Source organism: Chelonia mydas, chromosome 3 (assembly GCF_015237465.2).
Source record: "Chelonia mydas isolate rCheMyd1 chromosome 3, rCheMyd1.pri.v2, whole genome shotgun sequence".
NCBI classification, from domain to species: Eukaryota; Metazoa; Chordata; order Testudines; family Cheloniidae; genus Chelonia; species Chelonia mydas.
Window position 1 is genome coordinate 95,852,478 of NC_057851.1, and position 25,900 is coordinate 95,878,377.

General features: G+C 40.0%; 1 protein-coding gene across 1 annotated transcript; it reads right to left on the reverse strand.

Annotated features, from left to right (window-relative positions):
• Positions 1 to 1,594: 1,594 nt before the first annotated feature.
• TMEM244 (transmembrane protein 244) lies at positions 1,595 to 25,615 on the reverse strand. The gene is given in 7 exon segments (XM_043541907.1): positions 1,595 to 1,689; positions 3,296 to 3,340; positions 5,926 to 6,051; positions 12,386 to 12,459; positions 13,116 to 13,202; positions 25,484 to 25,530; positions 25,532 to 25,615. Coding segments are annotated over 7 exon segments (558 nt in total).
• Positions 25,616 to 25,900: the final 285 nt, after the last annotated feature.

A 25,900-nucleotide genomic window follows, 5' to 3' on the forward strand; every position in this document is an offset into this window, starting at 1 on the left:
AAAGCTGTGGTTCTCAAACTTGTTTGATCGCGCCCCCCCCCCCCCCCGCTTGGTGTCTGTAGTTTACACCCCGCCCCCACCATACAAGTACAGATACGATAAAAAAAAATCAACATTCAGCTCTCACTAAATATTAAAAACAGTAAGGCATTGATTCAAACAGAGCCAATGATCCACTGTAATAAGAGCAAAAGCAAAACTGTGATTGTGGTTGATCCTTACAATTAAATGTGCACACCATGTCGTAGCAAATGGATTAGCGTGCAGATGGCAATGATTTTGTATAATGCTATGCAAGCCTAACCAAAATCTGTAAAAATGCACAGCGCCATCTGAGGACCTGATACGTCTGGAGGAATCAGTTATGCTAGCTATTCAGTGCTGTGGGTAAAATGTGTGCAGTACGTTTTTTTTTCCCCTTAAGCGTCTCATGCCCCCCAGAATACATTCCAGGCCCCCCAAGGGGGCCTCCCCCAGTTTGAGAACCTCTGCTTAAAGCAAATGTGAGCATTTACAATGGTCTAGTCTTGCTGCCCTTTCTTAGGCAAAACTCAGGCCAAATTCACTGCTGCTATATCTCTACTCAAGTCACCGAAGTTGCATGTAAGATGAATTTGGCTCCCTGGGAGTCGTGCTTAGCATGAATTGCAGGATCAAGCCTATTATATGTAAATAGATGAAGATTCATGTCAAGGCAGTATTGTGGTTTTTAAAATAATTACAATCTACAGGCTGGATCATAGGGATTGGTCATGCACCTGGCACAACTCAGGAAGTGAGAAAGGGATGGGTGCAAAAGTGGCTGTAAGCTACCCTTGCCTTTCCCCATTCTAGCACCACCAAACATTTAGTGGATCAGCAGTGCAAGTTAGAACACCCTTAGGGCTGCTCAATCATACATTCCACTCTCTATGCCTGCCTTCCCCATGCACTGCTCTGGAAGCCAGGGATCAGCTGGAGGTTGTTGCTCACTGGTTATGTCCCTTTTAATCTTATATACGTCCTGCAAGAGGACTGCAATATGTGGTGGTAAAGAGCTGCCTAAACTAGCCCTATGCTATTCAGGAATTCCCCTGTGTGAGGGAGACCCAGGAAGCCAGTGAAGATGGTTTTGAAATTTCCTTGTACCACTGAAATGGCACAAAGAAGCCTTAATGGAGAGCCAGACTCCAGCCCAAGTTATACTGACACTTAGTAAAATAAATTTTATTTAATAATTTACAAAAAAACCCTGGAAGCTTGAAACTGACGTCTCTTTGCTTACCAATTTTTTTCCTCTCTTCCTTGCATGCACATTGCTTTGCTGTAGGGTTGTACACGAGTGCTGTGCTGCTGGCATTGATCTCTTTCTCACTTTTTGGTTGGTTTGTATTTAGGAAAAGGGGAGCATATTTGAATGTTTGCTTAGGGGAAAATACCCTCACAAACAGCTAAAAGTAATTGCATGGAATTTGTAAACAGATGTAAGAAATAAATGGTACAGTAGGCTAAATATTAGACTAATAATCTTGACAGTGTATCGTACTTTGTAAGTAATTTAAATTAGATCATAGAAATAATATAGACTCAGATTCAAACACCTATTTTTTGCTCTTCAAAAATCATCCAGGACTGGGTAAATGAAGTTGTCCTTGAACAAGCAGTACGCTAAGACCTGTCCTCCACAAATCATCAAAATTAAGCCAGATCCTGAAAGGAAATGTAAGAATATTCTGTATTAATGTTAATACTGGCATATAAACATTACAAGAATACTTAAACTGATCCCATTTTTATAAGCAACCATATTTAAAGAGAGTAGGTTTTGTTACTCTCACACTTCTCTGGTATTACAAAGAAGAAAGTGAAACTACTCATGCCAGTGACTTTGTGTTTTCAAAATGAAAACAACATTGATTTTTCTCTTTCATTTCTAATAATGAGGCCTTTCATTCTTATCTTTCTGGCCTGATCCCTCAGCTGACTCTGTATGGTCACTGGTGTCTGCCTATGCAGAACAAGTTGCAGGTCCAGGATTTTGGCTGTCACTGAGGGTTTCAGTACAGCTCTGGATACTTAACTGCTCCTGAAGAACTGACTTCCACAATTTTTCTAAATCTCAAAGTAATGGATTCCCACGTAGAGGGCAGGGATCCCTAATCTTACACTGAAGTCAGTTGGAGTTTTGCCATTCACTTCAATGGGAACAGGATAAATCAGGATCTGAATCAGGCTCACCTTACAATTGCAGTCCTGTTGACCTCATACTCTTTGGTACAGTCTAATAGATCTATACATGTGACTTATTAATGTACATAAGGTGAGCAGGATTTGGCCCTAGAATATAAATTTCAAGGCTTGACAAATGTTAGGTCTGAACTACTTGACCGAGTCCTTTTTAAAAATAGTATCAACTATTCGGAGCACACATGTTACCATTTTTCTTGTTTGAACCTGTTAGGGTGAGCCTTTCCCTGAGATCACTCACAGACAGGTTCAGGGTCTCTTCTCCCTTCCAAAGTCCTTTCCCTACTCGGGAAATTTACTCCTTTCTGAGTTCTCCAGTGTGGGAGTCTCCCACATAAGGGTACATTCAGTCTCTGAGTTCCCTAAAAAAGCTCTGGTTTATTTATATATGGCAGCCTGGCACAGCTGGACTCCCAGTCAGGGTTTATCTTCAACTCCTGCCCCACAGTGATCAGCTTGTCCCGGTCTGGTAAGTCTTTGTAAGTGGGGGAGGTTTGTCAGCTCTTTCTCTCTCTGCTATGAGCTATAGCAAGAGTCAGCTATTTAAGAGGCATGGCAGCTTTTTCCTCCTAGTTACCACTTTCCATACCCTCTCAAGCTTGCTTCCTCCAGCCACAGCAGGCCCTGCAGAATGGCCTATTTGGTAGTGGTTGAGCCCAGAGGATTCATTAGCCTTCTGATTGGGATGCGGGTGTCCCCCATCACATACCATACCATACATTTGACAGAGAGGGAAATCTCATAACTGGAGCTGGATGAATAATGGATGTTTCAACATTTTCAGTGAATCAAAAAGTCAAAAAAAGTTTAATTTAAATTTTTAGTGTTTTTAAACATTTTTCATTTTAAAAAACACTAAAGGAACTTTCTAAATGAAAAGTCATTAGAAAAAATTAAAATGTTTAATTTTGACATGAGTTTTTTGACCAAATGTTTGTGTCATTGAATCTACATTTTATGCCAAAAACCGGGTTTGATCAAAAAATTTCACCCAATTCCACTCATAAGTACAAATACTATGAATCTCCACAGTTTGTGATTATTTCAAAGTTAAATAATTGACCTGTACCTAAAGCCATCCACCAGTGTAACATCAGAGGGAATTCAGACATAACTGTAAAATGAAAAACATTACATCATAAATAATTTTAGGGTTGTTTTTCACATGAAGAAAAGCTGAGTCTTCGAAAATAAAAATATACAGTCTTAGTAACTGTATCTGAATTTAAAGTCTAATGAAATGTAAGCTGAGATCCTGCAAACACTTTCCTACTTGATTAGCTTTACTACTGTGAGCTGTCCCATTGAAAGTTAAATATAGGTGTAATTATTTGCAGGATTGAGGGCTTAAAATGTAAACTCTGAGGCAGAGACTGTCTTTTCTTATTTTTGTACAGTACCTAGAACATCGATGGGTACTGATCTCACAGAGCCCCAGCTAGATTCACAAATGAGATGTAAATGTTGCAACACCTACAGCTCAATTCACAAAAGGATTTAGGTGCCTAACTGCCACTTTGCTTAAATCCCAGAATCTGACCCCATCAGGATTCAGAAAATCCCCACTCAGCAGCCCCAAAACTCGGTAGGCATCTAAAATCACTCAGCAGTAACAGGTTTCAGAGTAACAGCCGTGTTAGTCTGTATTCGCAAAAAGAAAAGGAGTACTTGTGGCACCTTAGAGACTAACCAATTTATTTGAGCATAAGCTTTCGTGAGCTACAGCTCACTTCATCGGATGCATACTGTGGAAAGTGTAGAAGATCTTTTTATATACACACAAAGCATGAAAAAATACCTCCTCCCACCCCATTCTCCTGCTGGTAATAGCTTATCTAAAGTGATCACTCTCCTTACAATGTGTATGATAATCAAGTTGGGCCATTTCCAGCACAAATCCAGGTTTTCTCACCCCCCCTCCCCCACACACAAACCCACTCTCCTGCTGGTAATAGCTTATCTAAAGTGACCACTCTCCTTACAATGTGTATGATAATCAAGGTGGGCCATTTCCTGCACAAATCCAGGGTTTAACAAGAACGTCTGGGGGGGGGGGGGGGTAGGAAAAAACAAGGGGAAATAGGTTACCTAAGGTAATAGGTTAGCTAAGTCATTATGTAAGGTAACCTATTTCCCCTTGTTTTTTCCTACCCCCCCCCAGACGTTCTTGTTAAACCCTGGATTTGTGCTAGAAATGGCCCACCTTGATTATCATACACATTGTAAGGAGAGTGGTCACTTTAGATAAGCTATTACCAGCAGGAGAGTGGGGTGGGTGGAGGTATTTTTTCATGCTTTGTGTGTATATAAAAAGATCTTCTACACTTTCCACAGTATGCATCCGATGAAGTGAGCTGTAGCTCACGAAAGCTTATGCTCAAATAAACTGGTTAGTCTCTAAGGTGCCACAAGTACTCCTTTTCTTTCAGCAGTAACAGTTTTTGCAGTAACAGTTCCTTTAGCACCTATCTTTCTGCAGTACAAATAAATAATAATAATCTCATTATTTTGTTTTATTTGCTTAAAGAAGATCTGAATAAGATACATAAGATAACCATGGAAACCATCCTCCTTGGTAACTCCGATATGGTACAGAGTTTTGTAATTTTCCTTTAAAATAATTGTTTCTAGGGAAGGAGAAAATTATTTAGCAGGATTAACAGGGATATAAACTGGAGTGATGGGATGAAATCCAGTAGAGGAAATATTATACCCTATCTTGCAAGGAGGTATTCCAAGTGGAACTCATTGCAGGATTAAGGTTTTTAGTCAGTATATCAGGAAATTGATCATAATGGTGAAGTCCATTGATCTCTGGAACAATATCTCATGGGAAATGGTGAAGTCCCATCCCCTGGGATATTTAAAACCAAACTGGACAAAGCACACAAATAATAATCGGAACCATTCTACACTGGGAGGGACAGATGATCTAATACTTTTTTCCTATTTCTAATTTCTAGGATAAATATAATGGGATGGGTAGGTGAATCCCCTATAAAAGCACTGTGATGGGATGAAGAGACCCCACATTGGCTCTGGCAAGGATGGGGTTAAACATCTCTCCCAATCACCCATTCCTGCACTCTGCTAAGGAGCAAGGGTAGATCAGCAGGTGTTCCCAGCAAGATGAACCTCATTTGCCGCAAGCAGCTCTTTCCTCAGAGGAAAGAGAGAGAAAGTGACAAGTGAGGAGGCTGGAGCGGATCGTAGGCTGTTTTCCTTGTTGGGATTTAGCTGAAATGAGCCACAACTTAGACCTTTTGTGTTGGACTTGGCTGAGGCAAGCTTCAGTATTACATTGAACTATGGCAAGGGTATTTATGTCTGAGCCTTAAAGGGAGAGGGCATTGAGGCCAATATTACTTTTTTGGTTTTATAGCAGTGCACACCCTCCAAGCTGAAACTGCAGGCAGGCAGGCTTCTTTCCTTGGCTGCCCTGTTACCAATAAAACCTCTAAATACACTGCAAGATAATTTAACATTTGGAAGTTGTTGCAACAAAAATGTAATAAGATTTCTAAATGGCAGTAACTCATCTACACGTGGTGCTTGAATGCAAGAAAGATGAAAATTTAAGGGAGAAACTTGAAGAAAAAAGGGCAAAATTAGTCCAATAAAAAAATTAGATCAATAGTATTTGACTAGCTCTATTCAATTTACCGTACTGCACATATATTTAATAACATGCTCACTTACCAGCTGCAGTTATGATAATATGAATAGCAGTAACTGTTATAGCATAATCCCAAACCCATTCTTCCACAATCAGAGCAAACAGCAGTCCACAAAGAAAGTAGGTTATCTCCAGTGAAACCAGAAGAACTATAAAAGAAAACAGGGAACTTACTCCAAGCAGAGTTTTGGAAGGATGGTTCCCATCCTTGTAACTAATGGCAATAGGCAGTTTTGATTTCTGAGGTTAACCTGTGGCCTGGTCTACCCCAAAAAATTAGGTCAGTTTAACTACCTCAGTCATGGGTGTGAAAAATATGCAGCTGATCAACAAGTTCTTCCCCTTAATGACTAAGCTGTATCCCCACTCCCTTGTGTGGAACAACATGGGCCATATTGTGCCATCAATCTGTGATGAGAGATCCCCACTGAAGCCAATGGTAGTTCTTAAAAACCAATGGCACAATCACCCAGTGGCTCCTTAGTGGAAACAATGAAAGCTATAATGAAGAGGGACAGGAATACTGAGTGTCAGGTTATCCTATATGTGGGTTTTTTGCGTTCCTCCCTGTCCAGTGCAGTGGAGGGGACCATAGGTTCCCAGTCTAAATGTGAAGCAGTGATCTAGAAGGGAATTGTTCTCTATTTCAATACTAATCAAAAGTCTCTGTTACAAAGCTTCTTTTTGGGGGGTGAGGAGGGGCAGGCAGGAAACATTATGACCATTTCTCAGTTACCCAACAACAAAAAATGAAGTACAGTCCACTGGTTTCAATTTGTAAGTTGGTTTGATAACTTGAATGGGCCTTTGTTTTCATGCTAAAATGGCACAGGACTATCATCTATATTGCAAGCTAGTAACGTTGGGTTTGTTTGTTTTAAAAACACAACTTTGTATGTGATAGTGTCTGCTGCTGATGAGCACAGTTATGTGCCAGATCGACAGGGAGACATCCCTAAGTAGGAACTGAATGGACAAACATATACCTTAGTATCCTAACTGTCCATAAAATAAAAAAGCTGTCTTTTAAGAAGTCACTGAGATGGATTTTATAAATGTAATCGTTCCACAGCAAAATTGATTAGGAAAATGAAATGTGTTTTTAAAGAGCCACAATTTAATCTTAAAGTAAATTAAGGCCCTAATCCTGCATATCCTCATGCATGTGCTTAATATTAAGAATGTGACTAGTGCCACTGAAGTCAATGGGACTACTTAGATGCATAAGTGTTTGCAAGACCAGAGCCCCACAGAATGGGCCATAATATCTACTTTGTAGTTGGTAGGGATCTTTCAAAATATAATACATTATTTTTCTTTTTAAAGGGCACGGTCAACTAAAAAATCATACTTCAAATGTTTATCCTACCATTACTGTAAGTAACAGTTAAGGTTACTATTACAAAAAAAGAGTAGAGAAAAATATTTTTCTGTGTTTCTTCAGTTTAATTTGTGCATTTGTATATTGTCAGTTTCATTCTTTCCCTTATATAATCATTTTTTAGTTTCCACTGTTGTTTGTGCAGATCTTTCACACAGCAATGTGGGAGAGAGAAAAAAAATTAAAAATCAGGAAAAGGAGATTGTAAAACCACATATCCAAAAAATGGCAGAAACACTTGTGTGAATGCAGTACCTGAAGTTCTTTTTAGAACTTTTTTCTTTAATTGACTAGACTTCAAGTTGATTGTGTCCCTTTAAATTTTACTAGTCATTTGAGTGCTCATGAAAATGGGTAACTAATTTGAGCCCGGTGTAGTGCAGGGAGGTGTTGTATAAGCTTTCCATTAAAATTGTGCCAACACCAACACCTCAATCTTGACGTGTAACCTCCATTTTCAGCTTCGGGCTTCTCTTTTCTTTGGTCACAACTCAATTTTGTAATGTGCACAAATGAGGCCTGCCATAAGATGAGCAAGATCACTTTCATTTGTGACCTCAGTCCTACATTTGAATCTTCTCTGTCACCTGACCTTCGGCAGCTATTGTTATAGTTTGTTTCTTACTGTTCTGCTAACAGATAAATAATTTCCAAACAGAAAAGAGACTAGTGCACTAACCCATTAGTCTCCCAGTCAGATTTTAAAAGGGATCTTGTAAGTGAGCTAAGGTACCTACCAGCTAGAAAAATTTAATTGCTACCACGTTAGGCACATATATAGTGGTCAATGGTGCAGTTTTTCTATATCACATAATGTTTAAACATTATCAGAATCTGAAAAAATCAGAAAAAGAGCCATAGCTCAGAGAAAAATAGTCTATTTTTTTTTCTTTACCAAAATTGGCAGAAAGCTTCTAAATACAATTGATAATGCAACCATGTCCTCAAAACAGTACTGTTTTGGAAATTTGGGGAAATATTTTGCCCCAGATTATTTTGTATGTATTTTCCCATACTTTTTTGCCTTTTGTCTGTGGACTCATGATAGTATGAGCTTGTTTGTACCATGTTCCAGTGTGGTCATGTGGTTTATGCTAGATGGCGTTGTGTAAATGTAGTAGAGTCAGACTTCTGGCGGAGGAGAAGCCAGATATATCTCATGCCCTACTTGATAGATGGGGAGCAGTATACTGGACTGCCAGACCTTTCAGTGGCGTACGGCACAACATGGCCATCAAGCAAGCTCTCAACAAGGACTGTGGGAAGCATCAGCATCTTTGCACAAAAGAGAAGGCTCTGACCAAGTATAACCTGACTGCACATTTTACAGCAGCTATAACAACTATGAAACAACAAATGTGTAGAATGCAGCCTTCAGCAACAGAGAAAGCTACCACAAAGAAGCTACCACAAAGTGCTTGCACACAGATGACTCTGCCGTCCAAGATATAAAAAATGGGACTGAAAGAATGACAAATTATTTTAGCACTGAACCTGGAACAAGGCCAGACAACAGATAGCCACTTGTGAGCATTGCAAGTGCAACGTCTGCTCTGCCCCCAGCTGAAATTGCAGAAAGTTTGTGCATGATAAGAGAGAATGGCACACAAGAAGTTAAGCAGTTTGTAACCAGTAGGGTGCAAAGGGGTGAGGTAGACCTCTTTGATCCCCTAAGAAGGCATAATCTCTAATCATTTGATAATATCAACAAAACAATTGAACAAAAGAAGCACAAGCAATTGGTTGTCAGATATTCAGCAAGCTGACAGTTATTGCCCAGTCCAGAGATGCTGATATCCAGGGTTTGATGAAGTATGAACTGGCACCTGTCCCATTTCCATCTTTAGCTTGGATGGATCGCTATGAAAGACCCAAAAGAGCAACACGCTGTCAGAGAAAAATCAATCAGTGGTTGAGATATCAGCATCTGATGAGCCAACATTAGCTATTATAGATGGTATGATGCTGCTGCAGATGGTGTGCACTGATACTGCCAAGTGCAAAACTTTTGGGGAGCTGTCTGATCAGGTGCTGAATATTATCCTTGGACTAAAATGTCAATACGTTGCTGTTGCTGGTGACAATTTTATGCAAATGAAGAATCAATCAAATCTGGTCAGAGAGCCTGCAGAGGGAATGTCCAAATGCAAGAAGTTCAGAACTCCACTGTGTTAACACCATTACCAAAGCAAAGCTTGAAGATGATATCAAATCCACAGAACAAATCAAACCTTGTAAACTTTCTCATCCAGGGGACTGGATTGTGAAGCGCAATCAGAGATTTCCACTTGGTCATGAAGTGTATTTTGCTGGTGGGTTTCACAACATTGCATAAGCAGTGAAAGTAGCACCTGGCAACCACTCTGCAATACCAAAACTCGAGGCAGAAGACAAGGAAGCATATTCATGCGTATTCTTGTACGTTGCTCATGCAAAGAAAATACTCGGATTAAATAGGGTGCTAATGCGGAGCTTGGACACCAATGTTGCATCTGCATGCCCATCTATTCTTGGGATTGATTAATTCTATTTCAAAACTGGTGTTGGCCAAAAGAAGAGATTCATTTTCACACATAGAATGGCTTTGGAGCTAGGAAGAGACTTTGGCAGTCTTATTCTGCCAAACATTCATGCTGTCAGTGAATGTGACTCTCTTTCTGCTTTCAGTGTCAGGGGGGAAAAGAGATGGCTGAAGACAGCAGCTGAGTATAGAGCTCAAGGAGGGTCTGAAACATCTTGGGAGCAGTGCATCTCAGATAGAGGAAGAGACAGAGGCAGCCTATGTCTTACTGGTATCTTGATTGTACTGTGGTAAGAAGCAAGCATCTCTGGATAACATGTGCTATAAATTGTTTGCTAAGAAGAACAAACCAAGTGAGAAACTACTGTCAGCCATGCAAATTATCAGTCATGTATGTAGTCATGCAAACAGTTCAGTATCTTCAAGTATTCCCTGTTAGCAACGGATAAATGATAGATAGCACTGGGCATCTTGTTTCTAAGATAATGGTGCTGCCCCCTGTTCTAGAAGCCATCCTCGCCTTTGTGCAGCATGGCTGTGAGAGTACCTGTGCAACAGGGAGAGGCAAATGCCACAAGGAGGGTTTGGTGTGGTCCAATGCAGCTCTGACAGTGACAAGTGTGGCAACAGAGTACTGAACACATCAGATGCAGATTCTAAGGGAGAGTAGAAATGTTTCAACAATCTGCAAAGTGCTATGACTATTTTGTGGGTAAATATAGCTTGAAGCACTGTTGCATTACACATTCAGCAGCTCATAGTTACACGTAGGTGTTACGTAAGAGTACCTGGTTATACTTTTGTTATTCACACAATATAGTCACACAAGACATTATACAGCCCTTACATGAATTGTCATTGTATTCAGTGATTATTACAATTATACCAGGTGTGCTTTCTGCTTATGTCTCCGGCTGAGCGGATAACATCAAAAATATATGTTTTTATAATTGGGGGTAAGGGTAGTATTATCTGCATAACTTCATAAAAATAGCAGATAGAAAAACTTTTCTCAAATCATTCCATTCTACAAATAATGACAAATATTTTGATGTAGGACATGGTATAAACAAGCTCATACTGTCATGTGACTACAGACTTATGCTTTAACTGAAGGGAAAAATGTATGGGAAAATGCATAAAATATATTGTCTGGGGATATTTCCCAAGCTTTCCAAAATAGTACTATTTTGAGTACATCATTGCATTATCAATTGTATTTAGAAGCTTACTGCTAATTTTGGTCAAAATTAAACAGTTTCTTTGAGTTATGGCCCCTTTTGTGATTTTATTGATTTTTTCAGATTGGATGGCTGATAACATTTACTTTTAACATTACGTGATATAGAAAAACCACACCACTTCTGGCATCTACATCCACCCTTGTGATGACCACCACATATGTGCCTAACATGGTAGCAATGAAATTTTTCTAGCTCAGGGTTTACCTCATAGTGCCCAAAATGCGTCCAGGCTGGTAGACTATATTGCACAAATGGGTTAATATATCTTCAATATAGCTTGTTTAACACCCTGCACATGAAGGCATGTAATAAACTATAATGTTATAATTTAAATACAAATCCTATCAGTCATGTTGAGATTCAGTATTTACATTGGCATTGTGCAAATGCACACTAATTCAAACTGTGTAGGATCTATATTTTTTCTAGTAACCCATTTTTCTGCTAATCTAATTGAAATGTTCTTTTTTTACATCTAAAATCAAATCAATAATGGCACTGAACAAGCATCCCTGCACTTTCTGTTCCTGTAAGTGTTTAAGATTATGATCTAAACAATTTACATTTGAACAGCTCTAATTCCAGCTGATGTGGTTTTCCTTTGCAACAGATTCCAAATCTGCTGAAGCTTAATTTATGTAAATGCTTCTTTTTTCCCCTACAGAGAGACAGTAATAGCTTTGGAAAGGGTCACTTTTTTAAGAGCTTGGATAAATATGTCTTGTGATTTGTATTCACTCAAACTATACTTTATTCTCCATTAGTACACTGAACTGCCATAGAGCCAAATCCTGAAGTCTTATCTTACTTTGTGTTGACTCCTTGCACTGGCAAAATTGCCATTGATGTCAATAAGAAGTTTATGTGACTGAAGAATTTGACTTATTATTTATGAAGCCTTATTGGAAGCTGGTTCAAATATGGATGATAGGAAGCTTTACTGTAGTAGAGATTAGATTCAGTAACCTTACACAGAATAATTAATAGTTTTATAATGAAAATTAAATGTCTTCTTCATGGTAGAACAATTAGTTTCAATTGAGAGATGTAAATTTGGAAGGAGAGAGCATGGGAAAGGCTATGGGTTACTGAGAGGACAAAAAATATGTTAATTTATAAAGTGACCCTGTTGCAGAGTTATGGAGAAATGAGAAAAACACTTAAAATTCAATACAATTAAAACATCATTAAAATATTGAAGCTAAGTGGAGAGGCATTATTAGAATGTTAGAATTAACTTTGTACATGTGCATGAGGGTGGGGGGAAATTGGGGTTTATGTCTACAAAGAGTCTATTTTCTTAGTTCTGCAAAAACTAAGAAACAAAATCAAGGTACCTAAGTAATTTGGGTTAATCCATGAGGGATTTGTCTTAAAATCAAAAGGTGCCCAACCGTCCAACATTTCCAACCTGTGGAGATTTTAAAAATAAAGTTAATCATTTTCATATGTTATCACAATTAATGTGTTAATTACATTACACAATGTAGCTTACTCTATGAGCTCTTTTAAACAAGATTCCAAATCAAGTAATCTGGGATAGAGGAGTTCACAAGAGTCCGTGGTTTGGTGCCACTGTGTGACGCGGGCTTGCCTTCACACGCTGTGTCTATAGTCTTATTTCTGCTATAAATACTCTTCATGTGCTGTGTCTATACTGTTATTCAATATCAATTTGACATCCTCAGTGCTCTTAATGACTTTCTGAAGCAATACAGCTAGTCTTTCTGGCAGCCACAACAAATCTTTTTTGGAAAAAGATGTTATCTTTCCCCTAGTGTTCAGGTTTTCGGTTAATATATGTATGTCAACTAATTTGATCAAAAATAAAGTGTGAGCCAAACTGGCAGCTAAACAAATTTTTGGGTGTCCAAGTGCTAATTTGTTCATCTAAATGGAAGTTCAGGCACTCTAGCATGTCTGATCTGAAAACTGTGCCTACAATATAACTGAGATCATATTCTAGACTTCTACCCCCCCACCCCCCGCCCTGCTCCACCAGGTTGTAAATCAGAAATGCCCCATTTAAGTTCAATCATATTAATTATGAATGCTAGAAATTCTTACCTGAAGGCTGCGAAACAAATGCTTAGGACCACATAGTACACAGTGTAGAAAACTACTACACATATCAACAGGTTCAGCAGTACAATCTGTAAAGAAAAGATTAAATTAAACCTACTTCCTTATCTGCATTTGTCAGGTGGGGTGCAAGGCAAGCAATGCTAGATTTCTGTTTAGGAAATATATCTTTAATGTTTAAGGGAAAAGAAATATTTCGGTAAGATTTTTTACCTCATTTTATATAAAGTCCTGAAGTAAATGACACAATGTTGTTGTAATGTATTTTCAAATAACCCAACCCCTAAAACTTTATCCATTTTTTAATATTTTTGAAAAGAAATATACAGTGTAATTACTTTCTTATTATGTATCCGCAGATTAACTGCTAGAGGCCTATGTAATCAAAGTGGCCAATGGAAAGCATGTTTCCTGGCAGTTAATGATCTGTAGGAGGAGTTGAGAGCCTAAGAAGAAGATCCAGAGGCTTAATCAAGTCTAGTTATTAACCACCAGGAAATGCCCTCCCTATAATTGCCCTCATGAGGTGTATGCAAATATACATATAGAAAAACATACAGCTTTTACCCTGTCTTTGTGTCTAGAGCTCCATGTGATGCTACTATATAGTTTCACCGACAAGGACATAAACTGCTTTTTAAATAAAAGTTTTAAGAGAGATGATTTGTATAACATAAAACAATTTAAAACCTTATTGAGGCTATTTGTAAAAAAAAAAAAATCCAAGTTTTAGAAAGCAACCCTTATCTAACGGTGAAAGCAAAGGTCTGGAAGGAAAAAAAAAAGGCAGTTGGATTCCATTCCATGCTTTGCTACAGACTTCCTGAGACACCTTGGGTACATCATCTAATGCCCGTGTTCCTCGCTATCCTCATCTGTAAAACTGAGGTAACATGACATCACAGCGGAGTTCTGGGGCTTAATTTGTTAACGTGTTTAAAGTGTCTTAAGATCCTCTGGTGAAAGCTGCTATAGACATGTAAAGTATCATAGTTCATAGATTAGAAGGTCAGAAGGGACCATTGCGATCATCTAATCTGACCTCCTGCATAACACAGGTCACAAGACTTCCCTGAATTAATTGCTGCAGGTATAATGTATTTTGTAGGCTAATATCTTTTGATAGTAATAACAGATGCTGGCCACTGGAGTCCACTTTGGTTTCTGTCGTTCTGTCATTTTGTATGATGTGCTCTGAGGTATCCATTCACCCCTATATTTAAAAAAACATATCTAGAACGCTCATAGCAAAGTCGGAGATTTGCATGCATGAAACCTTGGTGTGTGCATTAGTTTTAAATGCACACTTAAAACTAGCAAGCAAAAAAGTAGCGCCAGATGTTTACAGCACAGTCTGGAGGGCAGGATCATTCTTGAGCAATACAATCAGGAAATACATGTCCTCTCCCTCAACTTCCATACCGTCTAATGTTTTCTCATGCTGGTTAGAGTTTGTGTCCCTCCCTTTCCTTTCTTTAAAAAGCAGCTTCTTCTTTCCTCTCATTCTGTGATCCCTTTTAGATTTATCCCCATGTTCCCTCCCATTTTACTTTTATTCTTTCCCTTAACTCCTCCATTTTCATCTCCTGTATCCTATTGCCTCCCCTCAGCTCCTTCCCAGCACATTCCTTCTTGGCCTCTGCACTCTATACAGTTCCCTGTCTCTTTCTTTCTTCACACAGGGACACCTTTCTCTTCCTATAGTGACTAACCCTTCTCTTTTCCTCATGTTCGTCATCCACCACCCTATCTCTGGAGCATAAAAATAGGTGCGCATGTTTAATTCTGCCAATGGTCAGTGGCTGCCTCTTTCTAACTCTTGCTTTCTGACAGCTCCTGTATTGTGCAGTGACTGAGACAGATACGTGCAGAGGAGGAGCAGCAGACAGTGAGTGCAACAGACGAAAGCAACTGCCTGCCTTGTAGTTGGAATGGTGGATGAACATTTGTTTGTTTACTGAACCTAGTTTTTCTTCCATTGCAGTCAAAGACCCGTTCAAAAACCAAAGGGGGATTAGAGCTCTGAGTGTTTTTAGGTATTTGCCATGGCAAGCCCACAACATTTTGGCACCTGAGGCGGGGAGCTCAAATGACGCCCCCATGTCCCCTCGCTTGGGCCAAAACTGTGAAAGGTCTCAATTCTGCCTTCTTCCTGTTCTACTCCTCTCATGGTACTGCTCTGCTACCTACCCCAATGAAGGAGAACTAACAACTTAAAATGCCTTGTTCAAAAATTTTAAGTAACACTTAACTTTCAAACGCCTGAACAGCAAATATAACTTTTCTTGTCTGCAAGGTAAACACTGGCATTTTTATCTGTTTGAATAATCAAAGTGGTGCTTTCCATGCCTTCTTGTTTGCAAAGATGTGAACTGCTTCCTGCTGAAGGTCCACAGTTTGGGCCAGCTCATGCTCTCTTGAGATGATTGCAAAGCCGAACAGCCTCTCCTGTGTCATTGTGGAGCATAGATGTGGTTTTATTAACTTCAGTTTGGAGAAGCTGCGTTCTCCACTGGCAACTGTTACAGGAAGTGTTAGAAGTATGCGCAGAGCAACAAAAGCATTTGGAAAGAGGGTGGTCATCTTATTTGTGCACATATATTCCAGAATAGCCTTTGGAGTTGATCCTGCTGAAATGTATCTTGAAAGGGCTTTCAGTTCATCACCTAAATCACTATCAATATCGTGCATGTCATCATGTGTCAACACTGTTTCTACTGCCCTGCATTGCTGGTATAGGTCTTCTTCAGGTAGAGTGAGGAGTTTGGGAATATCATACAACATCCCAAATATACTGCAGTGTTCCCTGAGCTGCATGAAATGTTCTTCAATTGACTGTATTGCACAATCTAGCACCTGGTTAAAGAATTCAACTTTGAATTGTTGTTTGGAGTCTCTTATGGGATTATCCCATGCCTCATAATCAAAATGTCTTCTTCTTCAGTGACTCTTGTATTCTTGAATGGGTGGGAAAACAGCTTCAGTGTGAAGTTCCTCTGCCAAATTCTGTGCACTCTACAGAACGTTTTGAAATCCCTCATCTGACTGGTAAGACTGTAGGTATGACTTGGCTTTGTCCAGTTAGAATCATAGAATATCAGGGTTGGAAGGAACCTCAGGAGGTCATCTGGTCCAACCCCCTTCTCATAGCAGGACCAATCCCCAACTAAATCATCCCAGCCAGGGCTTTATCAAGCCTGACCTTAAAAACTTCGAAGGAAGGAGATTCCACCACCTCCCTAGGTAACGCATTCCAGTGCTTCACCACCCTCCTAGTGAAAAAGTTTTTCCTAATATCCAACCTAAACTTCCCCCCCTGCAACTTGAGACCATTATTCCTTGTACTGTCATCTGATACCACTGAGAACAGTCTAGATCCATCCTCTTTGGAACCCCCTTTCAGGTAGTTGGAAGCAGCTATCAAATCCCCCCTCATTCTTCTCTTCTGCAGACTAAACAATCCCAGTTCCCTCAGCCTCTCCTCATAAGTCATGTGTTCCAGTCCCCTAATCATTTTTGTTGCCCTCTGCTGGACGCTTTCCAATTTTTCCACATCTTTCTTGTAGTTTGGGGCCCAAAACTGGACACAGTACTCCCGATGAGGCCTCACCAATGTCGAATAGAGGGGAATGATCACATCCCTTGATCTGCTGGCAATGCCCCTACTTATACAGCCCAAAATGCCGTTAGCCTTCTTAGCAACAAAGGCACATGGTTGACTCATATCCAGCTTCTCATTCACCATAACCCTTAGGTCCTTTTCTGCAGAACCGCTGCCTAGCCATTCGGTCCCTAGTCTGTAGAGGTGCATGGGATTCTTCCGTCCTAAGTGCAGGACTCTGCACTTGTCCTTGTTGAACCTCATCAGATTTCTTTTGGACCAATCCTCTAATTTGTCTAGGTCCCCCTGTATCCTATCCCTACCCTCCAGCGTATCTACCACTCCTCCCAGTTTAGTGTCATCTGCAAACTTGGTGAGGGTGCAGTCCACCCCATCCTCCAGATCATTAATGAAGATATTGGACAAAACCAGCCCCAGGACCCTTGGGGCACTCCGCTTGATACTGGTTGCCAACTAGACATGGAGCCATTGATCACTACCCGTTGAGCCCGATGCTTTCAATCCACCTTACAGTCCATTCATCTAGCCCATACTTCTTTAACTTGCTGGCAAGAATACTGCGGGAGACCATATCAAAAGCTTTGCTAAAGTCAAGGAATAACACGTCGACTGCTTTCCCCTCATCCACAGAGCCAGTTATCTCGTTATAGAAGGCAATTAGATTAGTCAGGCATGACTTGCCCTTGGTGAATCCATGCTGACTGTTCCTGATCACTTTCCTCTCATCTTTGTGCTTCAGAATTGATTCCTTGAGGATCTGCCCCATGATTTTTCCAGGGACTGAGGTGAGGCTGACTGGCCTGTAGTTCCCCGGATCCTCTTTCTTCCCTTTTTTAAAGATGGGCACTACATTAGCCTTTTTCCAGTCTTCTGGGACCTCCCCGATTGTCATGAGTTTTCAAAGATAATGGCCAATGGCTCTGCAATCACATCCGCCAACTCCTTTAGCACTCTCGGATGCAGCGCATCCGGTCCCATGGACTTGTGCTCGTCCAGCTTTCCTAAATAGTCCCGAACCACTTCTTTCTCCACAGAGGGCTGGTCACCTCCTCCCCATGCTGTGCTACCCAGTGCAGTAGTCTGGGAGCTGACCTTGTTCATGAAGACAGAGGCAAAAAAAGCATTGAGTACATTAGCTTTTTCCACATCCTCTGTCACTAGGTTGCCTCCCTCATTCAGTAAGGGGCCCACACTTTCCTTGAGTTTGTGTTGATAACATACCTGAAGAAACCCTTCCTGTTACTCTTAACATCTCTTGCTAGCTGCAACTCCAAGTGTGATTTGGCCTTTCTGATTTCACTCCTGCATGCCTGAGCAATATTTTTATACTCTTCCCTGGTCATTTGTCCAATCTTCCACTTCTTGTAAGCTTCTTTTTTGTGTTTAAGATCAGCAAGGATTTCACTGTTCAGCCAAGCTGGTCACCTGCCATATTTACTATTCTTTCTACACATCGGGATGGGTTGTTCCTCTAACCTCAATAAGGATTCTTTAAAATACAGCCAGCTGTCCTGGACTCCTTTCCCCCTCATATTATTCTACCAAGGGATCCTGCCCATCAGTTCCCTGAGGGAGTCAAAGTCTGCTTTTCTGAAGTCCAGGGTCCGTATTCTGCTGCTCTCCTTTCTTCCTTGTGTCAGGATCCTGAACTCGACCATCTCATGGTCACTGCCTCCCAGGCAGTTGTTCCATTGCTCCAGATATATCAAGGTCAACACCTTGGAGTCTCTTGCTTACAACGTTTATTTCAAACAGTATGCCATGCCACAACACTAAGCCACACAGAAATTTGAAGGTATGTATGTTTCTGGTGATTCCATTTCCCTCTGCCACTGTTCTCCCATGAACAGTTCCTGTCATAGCATTATCCTCCATAACAGCAACTATGGCATCATCTATCTTCCCAATTTGGTGTTTGATAGGCTTTATCGCCTCCACTTGACTTTCCCATCGTGTGGCACTCAGTGGTTTTAGTGTCAGAGAGGATGTTCCCAGATGTTGATTCAAAATTTGCCATCGATGAGTTGATGCAGAGAAAAATACACAGATGCTTTGAATTACATTAAAAAATTCAGCAGCCTCACTAGAAGCTGATGCTGCATCAGTGACCACCAAGTTCAATGAATGAGAACTGCATGGGACAAAAAAAAATCGAGGGTTTAACTCTCGGATCCGTGTCTGCACTCCTCTGTTCTTTGCTCTCATGTTGGCACCATTATCGTAGCCCTGACCTCTCATGTCAGCTATCGCAATTACCTATCTTCCAGCTTTTTAAGAAGCACATTTGTCATACCAGCTCCTGTAGTATCATCAATGTCAATAAATTCTAGAAAGTGCTCTCTGACAGTCACCGTTGCAGGGACATTTTCACTAGGTTCTGTTGTTGTTACAAAACGTACCATTAAAGTCATTTGTTCCGTTTGGCTGATGTCAGGTGTGCAGTCCAGAATAACAGAGTAATATCTGGCTGACTTCAGATCTGCCACAATCTTCTGTTTGACTTTTGTTGCCAGTAACTGTATGATCTCATTTTGAATTGTTTTTCCAAGGTAGTGGTGCGTGTACATTTCCTGGGTGGTGACTTTCGTAGATGCTCCTGGAGTACAGAATCAAACTCAGCCATCAGCTCCACAATTTTAAGGGAGTTTCCATAGTTTGGCACATACAGCTGATCTGAAGTGCCACACAGTGCTAGGTTTTGGGTAGCAAGCATTCTCACAATGGCAATGAGCCTTTTCAGAACATTTTGCCAGTAAAGAGACTTTGATGCAATCTTCTCTTGATGCTGATCATCTATGGTGGCCTTTAACCTTAGTCTCATCTCAAGCTCTTTCCACCTATGGAATGCTCTCTGGTGATTTGCTGCCTTCTCATGGCATGCCAGATTTCTAGCCAGATTCTTCTAGTTCTTTGTTCCTGTAGAACCCAATGTGGCTGGAACATTAGACTGGAAGAGTTTGCAACAAAAACAGTGTCCAGCATTCTGGGTTTTTGAGTACATAAGCCATGGCCTCTCCACTTTGTCACCATTGGGGATTTCATGCCAGTAATGTGTTGGATGGTAACTTCTATTTTCATTGTCTTTGTGGAACATGAAGTTTTTCACTTGCTGTGGCCCATGCAGTACAAGGAAGTCCCTCAGGCTACTGCTCAAGTGGGTCCACAGTCCTGGATCATCTAGACTTAAGGAACTAAACTCAGCAGCAGCTGTTTCTTGCGCCTCCACCACAATCTTCCCTGATCTACACTTTTCTTAGGAATGTGCATGGTTACATCCATTTGAGATGGAGATACGGATGCTGCAGTAGCTGCTAGGTCACCTGCACTCTGACTAACTGCAAGATCAGGCATCTCCTCACCACTCACAACCTTACTGGGGCCGGAAGGCTCGCCGTGAACATTTGTGTCTATGTATCTCAGGACAGCTCCTTCCTGCTTAGATAGAAAAGCTTCCTTTGCTTTCTTTCTTTTTCTGAATGCTGCCCCAGAGGGGCGTTTTCTTCTTTCACTCATGACTGCTGTTCTGTGCCAGGTATAGTGGCTCTCAACACTCAATTGAAGGGGACAAATAAGCAGGCTGGTAGCAGGGCCTGAGTGAGGGAAGATATCAGCATCTTAAGGGCCTATCTGGCTCCTACTACTTCAGTTGACTGCGTGTTCTCCTCAGGTTGGTTCAGGGAAGCCACAGGAAGCTCCCTGAGAAGCTGGTGTTAATCAGCCCAGGCTCCTGGGGGTGCTAGAGAGGTACATAAGAGGCTCCTCCTCCTCTTTCTCCCTGCAGCTGCTGCTGCTTTCTGTTATTGTCTCTCACCTTTTCTCCTGCCTGCCTGTTATGTCTCTTGTGCCCTCCTTCCTCCAGCACAGCACTCCACCATCTCTGTGCATCTAGAGCAGAGAGAATACATATGCACCAGCAGCAGACTCAATTTTCTACTCTCTGGGTCCTAGAGGTGCCCTCCCCCACAGTCTGGCACTTGAGGCCGCCGCCTCAGTTCACTTCACGGTAAGGCCAGCCTTGGTATTTGCTGTTAGTATAAAATTTGTACAGAGCTGAAGGCATTTGCAGCTTGGTAAATTCCAGTAATTATTTTTATATTGGTAGGCAAGACACAGGGTTTATGCTCTGGGCCTAATTCTTCACTGCTTTTGCACCTTGGTAACCATTTACACCTGTGCAAAGTGACTGTAAACTGCTAATATTCTGGTAGCATTTTACACCCACTTTGCATAGGGGTAAGTGACTGCACAAGGTGCCAGGTGATGGAAAATCAGGTCCTCAGCATAATCATGTTAATCTTTGTTACAAGGAGCTGTCATCTATCCCGAGGGCAGATTGACTTCAATCCTACTGGGAACTATAGGAGATGATGCCCAATTTTGCTTGTTAGCCTTTAGCATTACTCTCATTGAAAGCAATAGAGATGGCAAAAAGTTTGAGAGAGGGCAGTACTTTGTGGAATTCTTTGCAGAAGAACATTCTTCTTCTGCAAGTACTACATATATTCAACAGAGAAGGCAGGCAAAGCAAACTTGGGGATAGAGTGAAGGGCAATTTGCAGGACAGGAGCGAGGGTGAAGGTAGAGAAAATGTGCACAGAAAAATGTGGAGATCATGGGATGGGGAAAACTAGCCACTTGCTTTGGCTGCTTTGTGCTGATCCTAAGTGGCATAGAGCAGTCAGTGTATTCTAGTAAATCTGGCACTAAAAGCTTTGTTGTTTGTTTGTTTTGTTTTGTTTGTTTTTTAAACCCACAATCACAAGTTTGGTACTTGAGCTGGTCAGAAATGTTTTCCCCACAGAAAATGTCAGTGTTTTGTCAAAAACTGACATTTGTTTGGTTTGCAGGGTTTGCTAACAAATATCAAAAAGTTTTGAGTAAAGCAGTTATTTCACATGAAAATTTCCATTTTGTCAGAAACCCAATTTTCCACAGAGGGAAATTTTTGAGGGAAATTTTTGACCAGCCTTGCTTGACATAATATGCACAGTTAAACACACACACACACACACACACACCCTTAAGTCTCTCTTGTAATGACAACACAATGAAAAACCTGAACAAAAGTCTGTCTTTAAATTCAATTTAATCTAATCTGCAACTGCAAACACTACTATACACTACTTCTAATTTCATGGTTATTGCATGGTATCTCTAGAGGGAAGAATTAGGGTTGTTTAGGTGCTTTAGAAGTACATTTCAGTAACTTAATATGTTTGAATTTCTTTTAAATTTAACTTTTAACTCTGAATTAAATATTTGGTAACAGTTGGCTAATGTGTTCTGAGCTGAGTAGTTGTTCAGTTTCTGAAAACTCATTTCTATGAGGCCCACAAATGTTAAGCCGTATTGGCATTATGCCATGAATGTTGCACATTCATGATCCCAATTTAAAACACTACCACACTGGTGTAAGTTATTTCCATCATCTAGGTCTGCTGGTGAGTTTTAGTCTCATCTATTCCTGTCTTTTAGATAGTCCCTGCGCCAGAAACTAGCCATGTCTTCATCTGTGTCTCGTACAGTTCCAGTGCTTAAAAACTAATGGTATGCTGTACAGGGTTTGAAATGAAGGGCTGCAGGGGGAAATATTTTCCTTTTTTTATTTACTATATGTGAGGAGATGAAAGGGAATGCAAGTTCCTTTTATTTAAGTCTTGCTAGAACTTTTGAACTCCTGCTAGATTCTCACACATTCATAACAATAACCAATAAACAAGAGACTCTTCCTTTCATAAGACCGTAATTACAGAGACTTAGAGAATTTTCTTTCTTAAAAATTACTTGATATAAATGTTTGCTCTTAACTTCTATATAGATAAAGAACATATCTCATCAAAATATATTCATTATATATATGTATTAATTTCATATAGTGCTTTTGTTCTCCGTATGCTGGAGGATATTGATATATATGTGTGTGTGTGTACAGAGAAGGGAGAGAGAGAATGTTAATCTTCTGCAGAGGTAAATAGGTCACAATGTCAATTCTGATAGTAGTTTATATAGATTAGTTGAATTTAATGTGGTTATTTACAGGTATGGGATGACTTAGACTAAGGAAGATTTAGGAGTACGTTTTCAAAGAGATGTATGACATAGGCACAAATCCTTTCCTTTGTTAATAAATCCTGGGCATGTAACATCCAACATTCTGCTCTGCACCTTCACTTCAATGAAAATACCTCTTTTCTTGCAAAGAAAATGATACTTTCTCACTTTATTTTATTAAGAGTGCTCTTCTGTTATATTTTTTCTACTACCTTTAGCTGAATCATAGTTTGTTTGATTTCAGCGCCCTCATGATCTGACTCGTGGAAAGTTGTAGAAGTTTGTTCCTTAAGAGTACATCTTAAGCAATACATACAATACAGAAAACTGATCAGCCAATCTAAATGGTAGTTGATAACCTATCAAGACATTTTATGCTATTTTAAGTAATTTGGGAGTCTCTGGGGCCATTGAATGTCTAAGATGAGTGTTAATCTTTTTTAACATCCTTTATGATCAGCGTGGGGGAAGAAGCACATTCACTAATTATATTTGTATATGATTCTAAGTGTGAACATTAACAATAAAAAAGCATCTAGAGAGGTTACAGGTATGGGGCCTAATCCTGCAAGTTGCTGAGCACTTCTGTAAAATGCCAAACACGCTCAATTCCTAACATCAGCTGAACTGAACTGACATCAGTGGGAGTTGGGAAGCCTCTGTAGCTTTCTGGATCAGGTCTTTAAGCAGCAAAATAAACTGAGATTCAAATTGGAAAGATGCATATTGATATAGAGAAAAATTCCAACCATAGATAATCAATGGGTGAGAATTCCAGGCAAAGGAGCTATGCAAAAAAAAAAAAAAAAAGACCTAGAAGTGATAGTATTCAGGAATTGGCTATGAACTTGCACTGCAACAGGATGGCAAAAATAGGTTGCAGGCTGCATATGATGACATGTTGCAGCAAAGACCAGAGAAGTGAGTCCCTTTCTGTGTGACATTGATGACACCACACGTAGAACAATGTAAATAATTCTAGGCAACACAATACCAGAAAGACATTAACAAACTGGAGGGACTTTAGAGAACAGCAGTAAAAATTAATTAAGGGCTGGAATTGACTTCTGAAGAAAGAGTAAAAATTAAATGTGTATGATTGGGATATAAGAATTGTATACTTAATATATGAAGAGGGACAGGAATTGTTTGGAGTACAATTAAGTGTCATGGGAGGAAACAAAGCTGGTCAAAAATAAAAATTCATGAGACAGTTTGAAATGTTAAGTTGTTTCCATTTTGTGGAGATTAAAGGGGACTCATTTTATTTTGATCAAATTGTTCAGAAATAATTTTATCAAAATCAGTTACTGAATATTTTCATTTCCCCTAAATAGGATTTTGGTGAGCAGAACATTGGATTGTTCTTAAAAAAAACTTGAAATACGTTTTCAAATGTTCCTAATACATTTACCCAAAACCAAAAAAAGGAAAAAGTCAAGTTTGTAATATAATTTCTTAGTTTTGAAAAAAGGCTATTTTCCAGCAAAATCCAACCACTTCCAAAGCTTAATTTACTTTGGTAATTATTGCTAGATCTTTTTGAATGATCTTCCATATAGTGGAAATCATGCCTACAGAATGGGGGGTTGTAAACAGGAAAGCAGTCACTCTGAAAAGAATTTAGGGGTAGTACTGGACAGACAACTGAAGATGAGCTCCCAGCATGATGCTGTGGCAAAAAGGGCTAATGAGATATTTGGATGCATAAGCAGGAGCAGTGAGGAGAGGGGAGGTGATTTTACTTCTGTATATGGCCTAGGTGAGACCAATACTGGAATACTGAATCCATTCTGGTGTCCACAATTTTAAAAGGCTGTTAGAAAAGGTACAGAGCAGAATCACAGAAATGATTCAAGGGCTGGAAAAAATGCCTTTCAGTGAGAGATTTGAGAAGCTTAATCTGTTTAGTTACCAGAAAAAAGATAGAGAGGTGAATTGAGTATGCATGGGGGGAAAACCAGCCGGTACTACAGGGCTCTTTAACTTAGTGGAGAAAGGCATGACGAGAGCCAGACAAATTCAAGTTAGAAATAAGATGCACATTTTTAACAGGGAGGGTGATTAACCATTGGAACAAACTACCAAGGGAAGTGGTAGATTCTCCATCTCGATGTCTTCACATCAATACTGGGTGCATTTCTGGAAGATATGCTTTAGCCAAACGTGTTATGCTCTTAGTCAAACACAGTTTATTAGGCTCAATACAGGTGGATGGAATGCTATGGCCTGTGATCTACAGGAGATTGGACTAGATTATCTAATGATCCTTTTTGGCCTTGAAATCTTTGAATGTTTGAGTGCCAAAGCACTAGAGAATATAAAGAGAATAATCTTGTATTGGCAGAATCATGGGCAACATGAACCTAACATTTCCCCCCCCCCCCCAGTTTTAAATTTTTATGATTGTTTGCTAATTCCTGAAAGGAGAGCAAAATAAATCATGTATTCTGGTACATGTAGCTTTCCCTTCAAAAACTTTTGTCCTCGTGCAGTAGGACAAAATGCACTGCCATCGTGTCTGAAACAGGTTGAATTTTTTTTGTCAATCTTTTATAATTTTGTGCACCAGATAAAGTCAAAGATAATCTCATCCCCTCCCAACCAGCCAACGAAACAAGCAAGTAAAATGTCTTCATCCTGTACAATCTGGGACTGAAAGCATAACCTTCCACTCCTCCCGTGGCCCTTCTCCAAATTAAAGTTGGCTAAATATCTCTTATGATCTGGTCAGTTCCATATAATCATCCAACTTTTGCTTAAATGTAATATTATGAGACTTCACCACCTCCCCTGGAAGTCAATCCACCATGCTACAAAATAATAATAATTAAAAAAAACAACAACCCCAAAACCCCAAAGTACAATTTTTAGTACAGTTTTGTAGATGTAGTTTACAGTGCGTTTAACTAATTAGATATGCATTTCATGGAGGTCTCTAACTTTGTTAGCAGCTGAATTAGGATGGCATTATATCTTATCAGCTGAGATGCAAGGTTGTACTGTAATGAAAGCTGTGTTGCAGCGGGAGGAGACATGGACTTAAGTGAAAATATCAGCTCTGGAGGAAAGGTGTGAGCTGATGTCCTGTTGACCC